At 39.7% G+C, this 20690-nt stretch overlaps 1 protein-coding gene and 1 pseudogene across 1 annotated transcript; both read right to left on the bottom strand.

The window, feature by feature from the left end:
• Nucleotides 1-5704: 5704 nt before the first annotated feature.
• LOC114118235 (olfactory receptor 51L1-like) lies at nt 5705-8178 on the bottom strand (annotated as a pseudogene).
• A 2196-nt stretch (nt 8179-10374) lies between these two features.
• Nucleotides 10375-20623, bottom strand: LOC114118271 (olfactory receptor 51M1-like). Its single transcript, XM_027979026.3, has 2 exons — nt 15668-20623; nt 10375-12081 (listed from the first exon to the last, which is right to left on the bottom strand). Exon 2 carries the CDS (start codon nt 12064-12066, stop codon nt 11104-11106), a length of 963 nt encoding a protein of 320 aa, XP_027834827.1. The 5' UTR covers nt 12067-12081; nt 15668-20623; the 3' UTR covers nt 10375-11103.
• Nucleotides 20624-20690: the final 67 nt, after the last annotated feature.

The raw sequence follows: 20690 nt of genomic DNA on the forward strand, positions 1-20690 counted from the left end.
TTCACACCCCCAATGCAGGGGGCCCAGGTTCAATTCCTGGTCAGGGAACTAGATCCCACATGAGGCAACTAAGAGTTGGCATACCACAATGAATGATCCCATATGTTGCAACTAAGACCCTATGCAGCCAAATAAATAAATAAATATTTTTTAAAATTTTACTTTTTCATTGAGAATGTATGAATGGTCTCTGTACTTATTTCCTCCCCCTTAATAATGTGAATGATTGTGCTTGTTTCAAAGAACAAAATATTAGTATTTTAGTTTTTGAAAACTTAATTAAACAAAATTAAGTTCAATCAAATGTTTAAAAGTAGTAGGTACTCAAAATGTTATTTGGTTGTTCTTTTTCATCACCAGCAGAATCCCATTGCCAAAGAAATCATTCCCAGTTCTCTCTAAAATTAACCCTTGGCTTGCACTAATTCTCCTTTTTCTCTGACCTTTGCCCCTAGGGACTGCAATTGAAATTTTGTTTTCTTGGATCAGGCACTGACTTTGCTAGTCTGAGGTCTGATCCTGATGGCATTCTTCTTAGATGACCAACCTCACTTAGCCTCCCCTGAGGTAGAATCCCCCATATCCAGATTATGCAAGGATTTATAGCCAGAGTTATTGGGATGATTTTCTCATTTTCAGCTGCTCACTTTCTCCTGTGTTCTGAATTATCACCAAATTATAGAAAATCTAGTTTTATAAGACACTCATCTCATGGCAGTGTCCTAGGCCGTGTTATATTCTAAGGCTCATGACTTGGATTTCCTTTGGTAGGATTCCCACCCCAGCATAGTTGCAAGGAGATATACCCTTGATTTCCCTTCATAATCAACCTTGATTCATTTAGGTATTGCAACCATCGTACTTCTCAGTGTGCCTTTATATATTTTGTGGCATCTATAATCCCTTGTTCCCCAGGGATAGAGAGAATGACTAAGCAGCTATGTTGGGATGGGGAAGTCTTGGCCAAACCTTGTGCAGCATTCAGGTTTTCCAAAAAATGTTTAGAGGTAAGCTTCCTATGCCTCCTCCATAGCTATCTCAACTTACACCCTAAGGAGAGTTCCATTCTTCTTTCCCAAAAATAAAATAGATTAAATGTCTCTGTTTAATAGCAGCTTATGTATGTGGAGCACCTATTATGGTCCAGCTAGAGCTTAGAATCCTATCATACATCCACCCTCCTACTCTGCATAAACATTGCAATCTGCCAAACAAGAGCTAGAACATAACTTTTATAAATGAGAATCAAGAAGGATAAATACTTCAGAGATGAAAAACTAAGAGATAGAGCAAACACATTTCAAAACAGTAATTTTATTGTACTTTTCTCACCTATTCTTACATGCTGTCCACTTTATTCTTTACAGTCCTTGGCATATTATTCATAGCTCATTTAAATTTCCCATTCAAGATTTTCAGCATTCTTGTCAAATCTGATTCTGATTCTAGTTCTGTCTTTTAAAAATGTGGGATTTTTGCCTTTTGGTATGACTTGAACTTTTTTCTTGATAACTGTTCATGATGTACTGGGTAAAAGGAACTGTCATAATTGAGCCACTAGTAATGCGGTGATGAGGTGTGAAGGTAGGAAAAGCATTCTATAGCATTATGGTTAGGTCTCAGCCTTTTAGTGGGTCTGTACCTCTCTGGACTGTGAACCCCACAAGTGCTTCTTTTTTTTTTTTTTTTTCTTTCTCTCCCCTTAGGTGGGACAGGATGGGTTGAGCCAGCTGTGAAGTTAGTTATGTCTCTTCCCCAGTTAGTTAGACATTGATAATATACCTTAGCAGGTTTGGTTAACTAGTTTCTCTTGAGGACAGGCTTTATTAAAGAATGAATAGTGTTCTAACATATCACAGCATGGTTCCTTTTCCTCTTCTTCTGATGAAAAGGCCTGAGATAATTTTTCTCAGATATTTATTGTGGACTCAAACAGAGCTAGTGGGGGCAAATCTCTCCTAAGACTTAATCCTTTGGGAGTTTTTTTATTCTGTTGTCCCCACTGAGCCTTCAGCAATATTCAACTACAGATCAATTTTTCTTGTCCAGACACTGGCGGCTGCACTTGCTTCTGCTCGAGGATCTCTGCTCTGGTAAGCCATGATTTATTTATCTGTCCATCTCTTCATTCTTGGGAACAGCATTTTACTCTGTGTCTTCCCCTCTCTTATGGATCCAAGAAGTTATTGATATTTTTCAGTCTGTTTTGCATCTTACTTTTTCGGATTGAGTGATGCAATCAAGCTCCCTACATATGGAATCAGAAAACAATAATCCTTTTCTCCATTTTTAAAATACTTTCCTCTTATGAATTTTGTGACCCCATATTATATTGTTCCTCTTGTCTCATTAATCTTCCCTCTGGTCTCCTTTGCTTGATTGTATTCTAACAAAACCATAAATATTATGGTTCTATTAAATAACATAATAAATATTATGTTCTATTAGTATTCTGTTGAAAACTATTGCAGCTGCCTATACTTACTTTCCCTAAAGGTCATTTCCACTTTTATGAATTTCAATACCAGCTATATGCTGATGACTCATAAAGTTATAATTCCAAGCTTGAAACTCAACTGTCCAAATATGAATCATTCAAATATGAACAATGAGGATAAAAAAGCAGTATTGGAAGTTCAGTTCAGTTCAGTTCAGTCGCTCAGTCGTGTCCAACTCTTTGCGACCCCATGAATCGCAGCACACCAGGCCTCCTTGTCCATCACCAAATCTCGGAGTTCACTCAGACTCATGTTCATCAAGTCAGTGATGCCATCCAGCCATCTCATCCTGGGTTGTGCCCTTCTCCTCCTGCCCCCAATCCCTCCCAGCATCAGAGTCTTTTCCAATGAGTCAACACTTAGCATGACGTGGCCAAAGTACTGGAGTTTCAGCTTTAGCATCATTCCTTCCAAAGAAATCCCAGGGTTGATCTCCTTCAGAATGGACTGGTTGGATCTCCCTGTAGTCAACGGGACTCTCAAGAGTCTTCTCCAACACCACAGTTCAAAAGCATCAATTCTTTGGAGCTCAGCCTTCTTCACAGTCCAACTCTCACATCCATACATGACTACTGGGAAAACCATAGCTTTGACTAGATAGACCTTAGTTGGCAAAGTAATGTCTCTGCTTTTGAATATGCTATCTAGGCTGGTCATAACTTTTCTTCCAAAGGGGAAAGCATCTGTTAATTTCATGGCTGCAGTCACCATCTGCAGTGATTTTGGAGCCCCCCAAAATAAAGTCTGACACTGTCTCCACTGTTTCTCCATCTATTTCCCATGGAGTGATGGGACCGGATTCCATGATCTTCATTTTCTGAATGTTGAGCTTTAAGCCAACTTTTTCACTCTCCTCTTTTACTTTCATCAAGAGGCTTTTAGTTCCTCTTCACTTTCTGCCATAAAGGTGGTGTCATCTGCATATCTGAGGTTATTGATATCTCGCCTGGCAATCTTGATTCCAGCTTGTGTTTCTTCCAGTCCAGCGTTTCTCATGATGTACTCTGCATATAAGTTAAATAAGCAGGGTGACAATATACAGCCTTGACGTACTCCTTTTCCTATTTGGAATCAGTCTGTTGTTCCATGTCCAGTTCTAGCTGTTGCTTCCTGACCTGCATACAGATTTCTCAGGAGACAGGTCAGGTGGTCTGATATTCCCATCTCTCTCAGAATTTTCCACAGTTTATTGTGATACACACAGTCAAAGGCTTTGGCATAGTCAATAAAGCAGAAATACATGTTTTTCTGGAACTTTCTTGCTTTTCCCATCATCCAGCAGATGTTGGCAATTTGATCTCTGGTTCCTCTGCCTTTTCTGAAACAGCTTGAACATCAGGGAGTTCACGGTTCACGTATTGCTGAAGCCTAGCTTGGAGAATTTTGAACATTACTTTATTAGCGTGTGAGATGAAAGCAATTGTGCGGTAGTTTGAGCATTCTTTGGCATTGCCTTTCTTTGGGATTGGAATGAAAACTGACTTTTTCCAGTCCTGTGGCCACTGCTGTGTTTTCCAAATTTACTGGCATATTGAGAGCAGCACTTTCACAGCATCATCTTTCAGGATTTGAAATAGCTCTACTGGAATTCCATCACCTCCACTAGCTTTGTTTGTAGTGATGCTTTCTAAGGCCCACTTGACTTCACATTCCAAGATGTCTGGTGTGATGAGTGATCACACCATCATGATTAGCCGGGTCATGAAGATCCTTTTGTACAGTTCTTCTGTGTATTCTTGCCATCTCTTCTTAATATCTTCTGCTTCTGTTAGGTCCATACCATTTCTGTCCTTTACTGAGCCCATCTTTGCATGAAATGTTCCCTTGGTATCTCTAATTTTCTTGAAGAGATCTCTAGTCTTTCCCATTCTGTTGTTTTCCTCTATTTCTTTGCACTGATCACTGAGGAAGGCTTTCTTATCTCTTCTTGCTATTCTTTGGAACTCTGCATTCAGATGCTTATATCTTTCCTTTTCTCCTTTGCTTTTTGCCTCTCTTCTTTTCACAGCTATTTGTAAGGCCTCCCCAGACAGCCATTTTGCTTTTTTGCATTTCTTTTCCATGGGGATGGTCTTGATCCCTGTCTCCTGTACAATGTCACGAACCTCATTCCATAGTTCATCAGGCACTCTATCTATCAGATCTAGGCCCTTAAATCTATTTCTCACTTCCACTGTATGATCATAAGGGATTTGATTGAGGTCATACCTGAATGGTCTAGCGGTTTTCCCTACTTTCTTCAATTTAAGTCTGAATTTGGTAATAAGGAGTTCATGATCTGAGCCACAGTCAGCTCCTGGTCTTGTTTTTGTTGACTGTATAGAGCTTCTCCATCTTTTGCTGCAGAGAATATAATCAGTCTGATTTCGGTGTTTCATTTAAATCTACAACAAGGTTACTTTGATGAAAGAATATAATAGAACTATTACATTATGAGGAATTGTGGTATATCCATTAGTTAATCCAAGGAATGTGAAATGATGATTCAACTTTCCACATCATCAGAGTAATTTATCATTAATGCCATTATTATAGAATTAATATTCTAATAAATCAGTAGAAGATAACAAAAAATCACTTTAAGGGCTTCTCTGGTGGCTCAGTGGTAGAGAATCTACCTGCCAATGCAAGAGACACAGGTTCACTCCCTAATCAGGGAAGATCACATGTGCCATGGAGCTATTAAGCTGGTGAACCACAACTACAGAGCTTGTACTCTAGAACTCAGGAGCTGCAACTATTAGAGCCCATGCTCCACAACAAGAAAAGTCACCACGATGAGAAATCTGTGCTCCACAACTAGAGAGTAGCCCCTGCTCACTGCAACTAGAGAAAAGCCTGAACAGCAGTGAAGACCCAGCACAGCCAAAAATAAAATTATAAAAAATAAAGTGTTACTATCTCATGCAGTTTATAAAAAAGGAGAAAAAGAAGTCACTTTAAACTTGCAGACATTTATGTAAAAGGCAATCATTTTTATGTAAGAAAATGTTTTACTCTATATTTGTAACTATATATACAAGTAGCAATATAAGTATATACAAGTAGCAATAAAGATATATGTAATCTTAACATTAGAGTAAATTAATGATGTACAGTCAACAGATCAAACTAAATGAACAGAAATTGTTTTGTGATAGGAAGATTCTAGAAAGAAGCTTTACTGCATATCTCATTTTAAATTGCCCTGGTCCATTTCTACTGTCTCACTGTATCTTCCCTAGGTAGAGCACCTTGAGGATGGCTCTGCGGATCTGCTGGGTCTTGATGCTGTAAATAACAGGGTTCATCAAGGGTGGGAAGAACACAGAGACACTGCCCATAACGATGTGCACCAGGGGTGAAGTGTGGCTCCCAAACCTGTGTACAATGGACAGACCTAGCATAGGCACATAGAAGCAGAGCAGGAGGTGGGAGACACAAGCGTTGAAGGCCTTGAGCCTCTCCCCAGCAGAGGCCATGGCCAGCACAGTACAGAGAATGATTGTATAGGAGAGCAGAATGAAAAGAACATCAGAGCCCATGGCCAGCATGATGATGCACAGTCCATAGAGTCTGTTGAAATGTGTATCTGAGCAGGTCAGGTGGATCACGTCCTGCTGAATGCAGTAAGAATGGGACAGTGCCCCATGGTGACAGTAGTCAAATTTCAAGAGATACAATGAAGGTGCGGTTGTGATGGCAGGGCTCCGCAGGCCCAGCAGGACCCCGACCAATGCCACACGAGGCCCCGTGAGCACAGATGTGTAGCGCAGTGAGAAACGGATGGCCACCAGGCTGTCCAGAACCATAGAGAAGAGCATGGCAGATTCCATGAAGGAGGAGTGTAGGAAGCTGCCGGGGGCCAGCGTGAGGAATTCCGCCCATGGCAAAGGTCATGAGGAACGAGGCTTGGCATACGCAAAGGCGTGATCAAGCCTCAGGAAACCCCCTGTTCCTGAGCATCTAACCCCAAAACCAGAGTCTGTTTTATGCTCTCACCTACACCTCTGACTTTACGGGGACTCTCCCCCATAACCGTTTCTCTCTGAGAAGGAGTAAACGTGCAGCTCCAAGGCAATAAAAATTCCTGGGCGTGACAAGACTGTTTCAGCTTACGGACTCCTCTGAAGGTTATCTAGCCCACCTGTATAGGTTCGTCCGGCCACATGTGATTGTTTACAGCCTCCAAATCTGAGAGGCATGAGATGTTTTAGACTTACTAAAGGCAAATTATTTTGGGGAGTTGGAAATTATTAGTATAGTGTGTTGGTTAGGAATTATATTGGTGAAGGGTTCTTCATTTGTTGTGTCAATAATTGTTGCTAATTCCCTGCTCTGGGTGGAACAGGGATGTCTCAGGTCAAACCTCTCTGCTGACAGACTAGCTTGTGTGACAGGATTATCCTTACTGCCGCCACTAGGCACATGATTGTTTACTACCTCTCAACCATAAACAGCACAGAGAGTTTTGGAGTATTTTGAGAGTCTTAATTAGCATAGGACTTTTTCTTCTTGTTGAGTCAATGATCGCCACCAGGCCTCTATATCCTTAGGTACCTGGGAATATATTAATCAATGTATTTGGAATATAGCAAAGGAAATATGGTAGTTTTTGATGTTAGCAATATTAGACTTTTTGAGTTAATGGATTTTCTCTTTTGTAATAGATCACTGTACTTTGTTATAAATCACTGTGTCCTTGCTATGTAAGAATGTAACTTTATCATGTCTTAAGACTAAATAGATCTTAAGGGGAGCATTGGTGAAAGGATTTTCATTTGTTAGGCTGATGTTTGCTGCTAAATCTCCATGTTCCCTACCCTTATAATGAATATAACTAGCATATAGGAAGAAATAAGTATTAACCTTTAAGCATATAGGAGAAATAAGTATTAACCTTTAAGACTAATCATGTTAACCTTGGGTTAAATGAATTCCTTTCTTGATTGTAACTCACTACACCCTCACCCTATAAGAATGCAGCTTTATTTGGAGGATGGTGCCTGGTTTAAGAAAACATCATTGGGAAAAATAAGATTTTTGGTTATCAGAAAGAAAGGATCATAAAATGTCAGCAGGTCTCACTCATGGCCAGAAGATGATGTACCTTTTTTATACATTTATGTGAAGCACCTGATTTTGACAAAGGTCAGGACTGCTGACCCCCGTGTGACTCTGTATTCATCCCTATGTGTAACAAAAGGTATATAAGCAAACCCCAAAATAAAGAAATCAGATCAGTTTCCGGAAAGACTGATTCCCCATGTCGCTTCTTTCTTGCTCCCGTTTTTCTGGCTGAATTCCCATCTGGAGCATGGATGCTATTCCACGTAATCCAAGTTATTCAGCCTCCTTTTCTCCACTAATCTTCCTACTACACTATCCATTTCTAATCTCTATATCTGTGATTAAATATGTATTCAAAGAGTGTAGGAAGCACTGCTGCACAACACACGGAACCAGGCCCACCATCCGGGTCTCTAACCACAGCGCGCCCAGCACTGAGGACAAGCACAGGCCCAAATCTGTCACAGCCAGGATGGCCGGGAAGTAGTACACGGGCTGGTGGAGGCAAGGGTCGTACCCGATGCAAGATGGTGGCATTGCCCAGGAGGGCCACAAGGTAACGCACACAAATGGGCAGGGAGTTCCAGGGGTGAGCCCACTCCAGGCCTGGGAAGCCCGTCAACAGGAACATAGAAACTCAGATTGGAGCTTGGCAAGGTGGGCACATCGTCATTCTCAAGAGTCCTCTTTGTTCTGTGAAAGGTGGCCATGGGTTCAAGTTTACTAGGCCAGGAAGCATGAGCTGTTATGCTGTCATAGGAAAATAATGCCCTGCTGGCTGGTCTGGCCTCTGCTCTCCCTGGAATTCAATGACCTTGCAGGAAACCCCTGCCCTCACAGACAGCCTGTCCTTTTCCTGTTTTTTTCCATCTTTCTCTTATTCCCATGTAATCTTTTACTTTGATGACATCAAGTCTCAGCAAGGGTTTTCTGTATTCTTATTCTAAACCAGCTAGTGAAAGCCAGTTTATTTTTTTAACCTCCCTTACAAAATTCTACATGGCTCAACCTTAACAGAATGCTCAGTTTCTCAGAAATATCATTACTCCCAAATTGCCTTCGTTTGACTTTACCACTTCAAGCTTTACCTATGGAAGAAATGATCTCTAAGTTTTCAGAGTGAAGTAAAGATGCCCATAGAGTTTCCTCATGCAATCTGCTCTGCTCTCTATCTCTTTATTGCCATGATGTGAACCTCTCTGCATGTCCATGCGATCAGGAGAAATGGTATCTTGCTTCCCTCTAAACTTAATCTTCTCAAAAAACTCAGCGCTCATGGTTTCTAAAGAAAAGAAAAATAAATATTTGCTTCCAAGGAACTGACACTGTAATATCTTTATTTTTCCATTTTTAGTTGTTTTATTAAGATAGATTCAAAGAGTGGTATTTCTGAGACAGGGTGTATGAATATTTTAAAAAATCTTTTGATCCATTTTTTTTCCTATAGAAAGTGAAAGTCACTGTCATGTCCCACTCTTTGCTACACCATGGACTGTAGCCTGCAGGCTCCTCTGTCCATGGAATTCTCCAGGTCAGAATACTGGAGTGGGTAGTCATTCCCTTCTCCAGGGGATCTTCCCAATCCAGGGATTGAACCCAGGTATCCCATATTGCAGGAAGATTATTTATTGTCTGAGCCACCAGGGAAGCCAAATCATATTATGTTTTCACACCAGTGTATGAAATCCTTCTTTTACCATATATTTGTCAGCACAGACCTTCATTATTAACTGTTTTCTTCAATACTTACTTATTAGCATGATGTAAATATGTTAATTTGCATTTTAAATTTCAGCAAAGTAGAAATTTTAAAATGTTATTTTGGATACATATTTCCTAAGTTCAAAAATAAGAAAACTTCAGTGTTAGTAGCCTATTTGCTAGTAACTGACAGAAATTGAACTCCAACTCTAAATCTGAATTCTATTCTTTAGACCTCATTCTACTAATGGGATCCATAGACAGTAAAGTTCCACTCAATCTGGAGAAGAACATTCTGAGTCTTAGAGCTGCTCTTCAATAGTGTGGCCTACAGTGTGGATTTCAATTGAAGTTCAGAGTGGAATCTGTTTGCAGAAGGTCTGCCTTGAAAAATGTCCATGAGGAAGCAACCTCAATGCTGAGACTCCAACATGAATTTTGTTTAGTCAACAGTAGGGGAAATCTCTGCCATTTTTAGGTTCACAATATCATAAGCAACAGGAGCATGACTTTAGATGTATTTGTGGTAGTTTCCTTTATTAGAGCTTTGTTGCATTTCAGGTCATTGTGGAGATCTCACGATTAGAATACCCAGAAGCAAACAATGACTTCAGTCAATGTCAGTAAATCCATATGAAAGATAAAATCAGAAATGATAAGAGCCAGGGGTGGGGTCCAGGGTGTCTACTAAATGAATAAGGCTGGAAGAAAGTACATCATCAGAAACATTTGGAGAAATTAAATTAGAAAAGAGTGCAGGAGTTCTGATTCTTCCAATGTGACTCAAGAGTCCAAAGGATATGGGTTATGTAGGATAGAAATTTAAGGGAAGGATTGGCCAGCCGAGAAAGGAGGCAGTCCCAAGGAGCCATGGAAGAAGGTACATTTTGTGAAGTGAATTTAAACAACTGATACTTACCTGTTCTCTCATAAGTTCTGTTCTATGCGCTTATTTGTTGATTACTCTTCTTCAGTATTTGCTTACTTTCACTTTAGTTTTTACACTTTGATAGCAACCTTCCTCTGGGCAGTTTTTGCTGCTACCGAAATATCTAAGTCTTATATAGAGAAGGCATTATAATTCAAGCAAGAGAAGGTCAGCATCACCAACTCATAACTCAAGAAAGAAATTCACCCATATTTTATTTAGGGCAGTAGAAAAAAGCCTGGGAAAACAAAGGGTGTAATCAGTTCAGATCAGTTCAGTTCAGTTCAGTCACTCAGTCGTGTCCGCCTCTTTGTGACCCCATGAATTGCAGCACGCCAGGCCTGCCTGTCCATCACCAACTCCTGGAGTTCACTCAGACTCACGTCCATCAAGTCGGTGATGCCATCCAGCCATCTCATCCTCTGTCATCCCCCTTCTCCTCCTGCCCCAATCCCTCCCAGCATCAGAGTCTTTTCCAATGAGTCAGCTCTTCTCATGAGGTGGCCAAAGTACTGGAGTTTCAGCTTTAGCATCATCACTTCCAAAGAAACCCCAGGGCTGATCTCCTTCAGAATGGATTGGTTGGATCTCCTTGCAGTCCAAGGGACTCTCTGGAGTCTTCTCCAACACCACAGTTCAAAAGTATCAGTTCTTTGGCACTCAGCCTTCTTCACAGTCCAACGCTCACATCCATACATGACCACTAGAAAAACCATAGCCTTGACTAGACGGACCTTAGTTGGCAAAGTAACGTCTCTGCTTTTGAATGTATTATCTAGGTTGGTCATAACTTTTCTTCCAAGGAGTAAGTGTCTTTTATTTCATGGCTGCAATCACCATCTGCAGTGATTTTGGTAGTAACAGGTACTAAATACTTTCAATCTTTGGCCTGATTTGGAACTTTCTTCTGGGCACTCAGTGGAATTTTTAACCCAGGAGCTTGCTGATGACACGGCGAATCTCCTTGGTCTTAATACTGTATATGATTGGATTAAGCATGGGAGGCACAAAGAGGTAGACATTGGCCATCAGAAGGTGGACAGCAGGTGGTGCATTCTTCCCAAAGCGGTGAACCAAGGACAGCCCCATCATGGGCACAAAGAATACCAGCACAGCACAGAGGTGTGAGGTGCATGTTTGAAAGGCTCGAAGCTGCTCCTCTTTGGAGGCCAGTCTTGCCACTGTGTGCAGGATGGCCCCGTAAGACAGTGCAATGAGCACCAGATCCAGCATCACAGTAAAGACCACCAATGACAGCCCGTACAGGTTGTTGAGGGTGGTGTCTGTGCAGGCCAAGTGTATCACCTCCTGGTGCAGGCAGAAAGAGTGGGAGAGGACTCTAGACCCACAGTAAGGGAAAGCCTTCAGGAGGAGAACAATGGGAATGAGGGCCACAGGGCCCCGCAAAATGACAATGAGGCCTACCCTGACCACTCTTTGGCCAGTGATAATGACTGAGTACCTCAGGGGATAACAGATGGCCACAAACCGATCAAAGGACATGACAAGGAGCACTGAGGACTCCATGAAGGAAAAGGAGTGGATACAGAACATCTGGACTTGGCAGGCTCCAAAGTAGATGCCATGGGACTTGAACCAAAAGATTCCCATAGTAGTGGGCAAGGTGGACACTGACAGGCCCAGGTCAGTGAAGGCCAGAAAGGAGAGTAGATAGTACATGGGTGTGTGCAAGCGAGGGTTGGTCTTAACAATGATCAGGATGAAGCAGTTGCCCGAGATGGCCACGAGGTACATCAGAAAAAAGAAGATGAAGATCCAGTGCTCGACGGTTTCCAATCCAGGAAAGCCAGTGAGGTAGAGCATGGGACTGAACTGCGTGAGGTTGGACAGGAGCACGATGTGAGGATGGAGGGGATATTGGGCTGTCATTCTTCAGGGGCTGAGCTGAAAATAAATGGAAGTTCTGGTTATTAATTCTTCAGTTTCACAAACACACCATCATAAACAGATAATGACCATCATTAGCTTTGATATCCTCTACTTCACTGTTATCACTTATAATACCAAACTATCTGATTAAAACTTTCTTTGAATATAGCAGATTTCTCTACATTTATATTTCTTAGTCTTCTTTCCTGACTTCTCTTTATTTCAGTTCAGTTCATTTCAGTCGCTCAGTTGTGTCTGACTCTTTGCGACCCCATGAATTGCAGCACACCAGGCCTCCCTGTCCATCACCAACTCCTGGAGTTCACTCAGACTCATGTCCATCACGTCTGTGATGCCATCCAGCCATCTCATCCTCCATCATCCCCTTTTCCTCCTGCCCCCAATTCCTCCCAGCATCAGAGTCTTTTCCAATGAGTACTATGCTGAAATATGCCTGCTTTTATCCTTGGAAATTTTCTGGCCTTACTCTATTATTCTTTCTCATACATCATCATTCCCATAATTGTTTATCATACTTAAGCTGATGAATGTCAAATACAAAACTATAATTCTCTTCTTCTTTTATATGTCCAGCAGTAGGCTGAGCATCTGCATCTAGGTGTTTCACTGTTATTTCAAAAGCATGCTGAAAATTTTAATTATAGTCACATCCCCCAACAGGGTTTTCATCTATTCATTTTCATTGACTCATTAGTAGAAATGAGAAATGCGGGTAATAGAAATGTGGACTTCAGAAATAAGTTGAAGAAGAGATACATGTTTGAGAGGTATTAGTATATAGGCAGGAAACAGAAATCTAAAATATTCGTGTAGGGAGAAGTTTCCAGTATCGACTGTACAAATCTGATATTTAGAGTTGGAGAAGAAAAGACTGCATTGAAAGAGAATGTGGGGAAAATGCTAGTCAGAATAAAATCAGAAGAATGTGATCTTGTATCAGTTTTAAGAGGGATTAATTATATATGATGTTGCCAAGGGGTCAGGGTTATAAGGACTGAGAACTGACTAAAGGATTGAGCAATGTGAAAGTTACAGCTGACCTTGAGAAGAACAGTTTCAGAGTGGTGATGGTGGTTTAGTCACTAAGTCGTGTCTGACTCTTGTGACCCCATAGACTGGAGCCCATCAGGCTTCTCTGTCCATGGGATTTTTCCAGGCAAGAATACTTGGGAATAAAATCATCCCTGCCTACTCCAGAAGGACTATGACCTTGTCAATATTGCTACTTCCCTCTGCTGTGAGCATGTCTGCTTCTGATCCTGAACAATCACAGTTCTCAATTATTTTCCACAGGACCACCTGAGTGGACAGCTGCACAGTATCAATAAAGCAGTTCTTAGGGAGGAAAAGTACATTCATATCTTCATAAGATAAAGAGGAAAAAAATAGGAAGAGAGAAATTAGGTGTTCAAGAGCAATATAGTAGGATTCCAGGCAGTGACAAAAGAATATTTGAATTTTGTAAGTTCAAAGTGGAACCAGTCAGTGTTTTTAAGTGTGTTCTTAATCACTACACTATCTAATTCCAAAGTGAGCAGTCCTAATAGGATGTGTTAATAATATTCCATCATTGTCTAGTCCTTTCATCCTTTGGCATCTTTCCAAATTTATCTTTTATCTCCCACAGTTAATAAGCCCATTTCCTTTTTTTTTTTTTTTACCATTCCCCATATGTGTTTTTTGTTTTGTTTCTAATCTTTATATTACTTTATATTTTGCTTTCCTAACAGAAAGCACCTTGTTTTTTTGACCAGTGAATATTTGCTGATCCTTTAAGACAGTACAGATATCATTTCTCTGACAAATGTCTCTTGACTTTCACATGTAGGCTTTAGGCAAATCCCTCTCTGTATGCACATAGTTCCTTTGCTATAGCACCATTAAAGTTGTAAATGCGTAGATATACATCTTATACATTATATATATATATTTATTAGTTTATAAGGGCTTTCCAGGTGGCTCAGTGGTGAAGAATCTTCCTGTCAATGCAGATGCAGGTTCAGTTCCTGGAATGGGAATATCCCCTGGGGAAGGAAATGGCAACCCACTCCAGTATTCTAACCTGGGAAAACCCATGGACAGAGGAACCTGGCAGGCTACAGTATATGGGGTTGCAAAGAGTCGGATACTAATGAAGCAACTTAGTGTAGCATAGCATAGAATACAGTCCCTATATATGTGTGTCTTTTTATAACCTGATTTTTACCCACTTTAAAAAAAAAATTCAGCCAGACCACTGGGGCCCACTGCAGTGTCTAACACAAGGGGACACCACTTTGTTTTTATGTGAAAAACTAAGCCAGTGCTTACCTCTTGTCCTGATTATCTGTGTCTAGAGTCTGGGGTTGGGTCTTGTTTTCACAGACTTTAAAATAAGGCTGAAGATCTGGGGGAAATGAAAATTTTATACACAGACCATGATAGGGCTGGGATTGTTCTTCCTGGAAAGGAAGGTCCAATGAGTTTCCCCTAGAAATGAAAGATTGTTCTCTATGTTATGACACCCACAGAGTCCATTTGTCATTACATAGTCATGGCTCACAGTAATCTGTTTTAAATATTCACAACAAAAGAGATGTAGGAGAGACCTAAAGAGGAAATTCATGAAAACAGTGATATTCACTATGAAGTGAGCAATTAGATCTCTACTTCATCTGTATGTTCTAAATATTCATGTTTCAACTCCATATATTCTATTTTAAAAAATAAATTAGTGGTGGAGACTGCTGCTCCTTATGTGTAGGAGAAGATGCAGATAGAGCCATGCCTAAGCACAAGGACATAGATCAGACATCTCACCTTTGAACAAGGAAGAACCTTCCCACAGTTGTCAAACTCCTGTCAACATACCTCTTATGACTGGGGTAGCAGAGGACTATGAAAGAGAGAGGGTGGATCCCAAGTGCTGGGGAAGTCACAGGGGGTGTCTCTACCAATTCATAAAGGCTGAGGCAGGACCATCTCTGCTTTAACTGATCTGGGACATAAAATGCACTTAATATGTGTGTTGTTAAATAAATGGCAATTTGATGGATGAGAGGAAAAGGGAAGGCTATATGTACCAGCCAGCTCACTAGAGAGGTGTCTGTGGAGACTAAAGGGCTTGTGACATCCTGGAGGCATTTGGAGGCTAATTCCAGACAGGAGCCAGGAAGGAACTGGCCTGGCCATGAAGACCATGGTCAGGAGGAGAGAGGCAGCCCTCTCTCCAGTCCAAGTAATATGATAGTGCAGATTGTCACCCCCACTTCTCTAGGGGGAACAAGTCCTGATCCCCTCTCTGGCTCTGGGTCTGTCCAAACACACTGAGTATCAGAAGTGAAAGAGCTGTGCGAGCCTGGATTCCAAGACTTCATTTTGCATTTGAAAAATTAAGCAAGGTCCAAGATAGAGAATATACCTGTCTAAAGTCTTTTAAGTGTTAGGAGAAGAGTCAGAACTCAGACTACCTCCTTTCAGGATCATTGCTTTCTTGGAAATCTATACATTCCCTTCTCCTTGTAGTTTCTCCCTTTCCTCTCCCATGACCCCCTAATACCCACCCCTGAGACCCTGGCACAGAACAGCAGTGGAGACTCACCAGCAGCTGCTAACTTTTAAAAAGAGAAGCCAGGTCATCAGTACTGAAAAAGGATGAGGGTAGGCAGGATGGCACCAGTGTCACTGAGGGGCATCAGGCTGGGTCTCTCATGGAAGAATTTATCCTCCTCAACTTCGGTGCATGTGGAACACTAGGGCTCCACCTGGGAGAAGCTGAGGACAAACAAAGATTCCCCAGGGCTGGAGGCCCATGGGCAGAAGTCGTCATGACTCTCCTCTCCCTTGCCTTCATTCTTCGCTCCTTCCACGGGCTCACCTGAGGCTGGAGAGCCCTAAATTTATAGGATTCAGTCTCTAGGCTTTAGCTCCAGACATCTGCTGCAGAAAACCCTCTTTAGGTTACAAAACTGAATGTGTTCTTTGGAAAACTTGAGTAATGCAAAGATGGAGAAATGCACAACAATAAGTTATATATAATATGTTTTTCTATGGGTATATTTTAAAGCTTTTATCCAGCAGGTGTTTTTAAATAGATATTTTTAATTTTTTCACTTAATATTAGTGTTGAAAATGGTTTTCTAAGTATTTAAATATTATTTTTAAAAGCAACAATAATTTATCAAATGAAAATGCTAAAATCTATATAATATTCTTCCTAGATATCTGGACTGCTTATAGTTTTTTATTATTATGAATAATAATACAACTAACTTGTAATATTAATATATCTGTTATTTCAACAATATTTATTGAGCCTTAAGGTAGATATTGAAGTTAACTCTGTGACAAAACAGGATAACAAATATTTGTCCATAAAGAGCTTGCATCCTAAAACCTTTCTTTTCCATTTACAATTACTTGATTAAAATAGAATTCCAAGTGTGGTATTTCTGAGACACAGTGTATGAATATTTTTAAGTCTTTTGATGTATTTTGCTCTCTACAGAAAACAAATCAGATTATGATTTCACATCAGTGTATGAAAATCCCTCTTTCACGACATACTGGTCAGCACAGATCTTGATCATTAACTATTTTTTCAGTATTTGATTATTAACAAGATGTTAATATATTTGCATTTTAAATTCCAGTAAGGTAAACCTTTTCAAATATGTTATTATCTATATGGATTTCCTAATTTTGAAAATAAGGAAATTTAGATGTTAGTGGCCTATTTGCTAGTAAGTGGCAGAAATGGTACTCCAACTCTAATCTCAATCTGAATCCTATTTTCTTTATACTTCATTATACTCATAGGATTTATACAGTAAATTTCCACTCAATATGGTAAAGAGCATTCTGAATCTCAGTGTTGCTATTCAAAAGTATGCTCTACCCTGTGAATTTCAAATAAAGTTGAGTGGAACCTGTCTCTGGGCTCTGAGATTCAAACATTCCTTCCTACCCTCACCACCGGACACACAAGATAGCACACAAACACAAACACTTTCACATCCAGTTTTAGAATCTGTTTTTTTTTTTTTCACTTTGAACATTTATTTTAGAAGAAAAGGCTTCAGTTGTAAAATAAAGAGGATGATATAATGATCACTTGACTGAATGTTAATGTTTCAACATTTTGCCTATTTGCCTCAGATTTTTTTCCAGACAGAATTCACACCATTCATGTAACATTTTTCACTTCAGTTTGCTTCCCTTTTTCCCTAAGAGGAGCTGTCCAGAGTTCCTATTTATCATTTTCAACATGGTTTTTAATACCTTAATGCACATATACACACACAAACACATCAGAGACATGGCATTGCATACTTAAAATACTCTATAAAAGTTATAATGTAAATATGTATTTGCATTATGATTTAGTCATGTTTATCATTTTGCTAAAGTTCATTGGTTTTAATAGTGTATATTAGTATATATTAATTTATTAGTCTATTTACTTTCACCTGTTTTTTCTTTTATTGATGGACAGTTAGGTTATTTTCATTGTTTAAAAATGGAGCAGCAGTAACATTCTTGTACATATTTCCTTGCACAAGAGGTAAGAACATTTAGATAAAAGTCAGTAGCTATATCATAAAGCAGGTGCATCTTTCACCTCTAATAGATATTCTCAAATAGATCTGCATAGATTACACTAATCTACACTGACCATAAATTATGAATCATTACTTCACAACTGCACCAAAACTTGGTATTATCAGGCTTTTACCATTTTTTGCTATTTTTATTGGTAAAATATGGTATCTCTTTGTTATTTATTTTGTTTTCAAATTTTATAGTGAAGATAAAAGGGTTTTCATATTTCTGTTGGCACATTATTTTCCTCATTTCAGCATCGTTCAATCTCATTTGGATTTTCTTTTTTTTTTTTTTTAATTTTTATTAACTTAACAGCCACTCTAGAAGTTCTGGATATTAAATCACAGTTACTCATAGATATATATTATAAATGTCATCTTTTAGTCTGTGGCTATCATTGTCTCTGTTTTTTTGGTATTTCTGTCTTACAGTAGTATAACTACCTATTTATCTGTCTGTCTATCTATCTACCTATTTGTCCATGTGTCTCTTCATTCTTCTGTATTTCCTTTAAACATTTTCAGGTTTTCTTTTCAACATTCACGTCTTTAATTGAATGTGGTTTTTTTTTTTTTACTCAATAATAATGATAAAATTTTATTTTCCATTAAAAAATAAAAGTGGAAGTCGCTCAGCCATGTTTGACTCTTTGTGACTCCATGGACTCCAGGCCAGAATACTAGAGTGGCTAGCCTTTCCCTTTTCCAGAGGATCTTCCCAACCCAGGGATTGAACCCAAGTCTTCCACATTGCAGGCAGATTCTTTACCAGCTGGGCCACAAGGGAAGATATTTATTTTCCGTATGGATAACCAATTAGGTTAGCACTATTTCTTGAATAAGCCAATCTTTTTCAACTATTTCAATATTACTTCTTTTAAATATTATTATGAGTCTGTGCCTTTTTATTATTTTCTTTTTTTCATATTTTATTTTATTATTATTATTTTTTTACTTTAGAATATTGTTTTTGTTTTGCTATACATCAGCATGAATCTGCTATGGGTGTACACATGTTCCCAATCCTGAACCTCCCACCCACCTCCCTCCCCATACCATCTCTCTGGGTCATCCCAGTGCACCAGCCCCAAGCATCCTGATTCCTGATCGAACCTAGACTGGTGATTCATTTCTTATTCTGTTTATGTATTTAATTCCGCACAAGCACTACACTACAACATGCTATAGCTTTGCAAAAACTCTCTGAGTCTGTTAGGGGTTGCTCTCATTCACAGTTTATTTTTAAATTGTTGTGGTTATCTTTGGCTATTTTCACTGTCTTATGAATTTCAAGATCACCTATCAAGTTCTACAGGATGATCAGTTGGAATTTCTCTTAGAAGTAGATAGATTTGCAGGTTAATTTTGAATAAATTGACACATTAAATAAAATATTTAATCTTCTTAATCATTAAGAAAATATTTCTCTCTACTTACTTATGCCTGTATATTTTGTTTCAATGACATAGTCACAGAAAACTTGTTCATCTTTTGTTAAATTTATTCTTAAATATCTTATATTTTTGTCTATTTTTCAACTTTTTAGTTTTGTTGTTTAGTCACTCAATTATGTCCAGCTCTTTGTGACACCATGGACTATAGCCCACCAGGCTCCTCTGTCTGTGGGATTTCCCAGGCAAGAATACTGGAGTGGGTTGCCATTTCCTTCTCCAGGGGATTTTTCAGAACCAGGGATCAAACCTGGGTGTCCTGCATTGCAGGCAGATTCTTTACCTGAGCTACAAGGGAAATACTTTTAGTTTATTGTTAGAAAAACTATTTATCAGATACCATATCTGTAAAAAGTGCTGTCTTCCATCAAGATTCAAGAAATATGGAAGCCAAAAGATGCCTAGATCCTGGACAACCAGAAACTAAAATAACCAGGACCATAATATGAACTGGGAACACTGGGAAGTGCAGTAGGTTACAGTGGTGTCTGATGTGTCTAACCCTACCAGGGTTATTTGTTTATTTTATGGCAGTCAGGTCACTCTTTGTTGTCTGAGCAAGAACATGAGTTGGCACAGGGCTATGATGACTCCAGGACTGTACAAAGAGGTTATTTTCACCCCTATTCTCTACATCTTCATGTGAAATCGTGAAATCGCTCAGTTGTGTCCGACTCTTTGCAATCCCATGGACTATAGCCCGCCAGGCTCCTTCATCCATGGAATTTTCTAGGCAAGAGTAGTGGAGTGGGTTGCCATTTCCTTACACATATTCTAAATATATAGACTAGTTTCTATTTTAAATCACCACCAACACTATCTGCTATCAGCATGTCTCCTCTTATTTTGATCAGACATACAGAAAAACAAACAAACAAACACACACAAAATTTAAATCAGAATCAAATATCAACCATTTGTATACCACTTTAAGAAATTCTCTCAGAGTGTATCAGCTAAGGAAAGAGAGACGGGGAGGCTACAACATAGAGGCAAAGAAAGTTGCCTTGTGTAGAGCCTGGGAACATCTAAATTCCTAAGTTCATGGTAAGAAAGAGAGAATTGCTGAGCTGATTAAACAGTCAACAAGTTTTCTGTTGGATGCTAGATCAGGCAGGAGAAGTAGTAAATCACATTTTTACAAGGTGTTTCATGCTCCAAACCTGTGAAGAGCAACTCTTGGGAGGACTTCCTGTTCATTGTAATTTTGATCTGTGGCAGAGGGGGCTTCAAGGACCATGAGCCCAAATAGAGCACAACTAGGAAAAAGATGGGGAACCTTTGTATGGATGCCATGAAAGAGTTTCCTTAGGATTTCTGGATGTGAAGATGGGAAATTTCCTTGGGAAATAAGAGACATTCTCTTTCTTAGCTTTGAATCTCTCTCTGAGTGTGTTAGTCACTCAGTTGTGTCAGACTCCTTGTGACCCCATGGACCCCCCATCAGGCTCCTCTGTCCATGGAATTCTCCAGCCGAGAATACTGGAGTGGGTAGCCTTTCCCTTCTCCAGGGGATTTTCCCAACCCAGGGATCGAACCCGAGTCTTCCACAATGCAGGAAGATTCTTTA

The sequence above is a fragment of the Ovis aries genome, chromosome 15 (assembly GCF_016772045.2).
Source record: "Ovis aries strain OAR_USU_Benz2616 breed Rambouillet chromosome 15, ARS-UI_Ramb_v3.0, whole genome shotgun sequence".
In the NCBI taxonomy this organism is placed as follows: domain Eukaryota; kingdom Metazoa; phylum Chordata; class Mammalia; order Artiodactyla; family Bovidae; genus Ovis; species Ovis aries.

Excerpts from the sequence above, each read along its gene's own strand:
- LOC114118271 (XM_027979026.3), bottom strand. The coding sequence starts at position 12,066 with ATGACAGCCCAATATCCCCTCCATCCTCACATCGTGCTCCTGTCCAAC.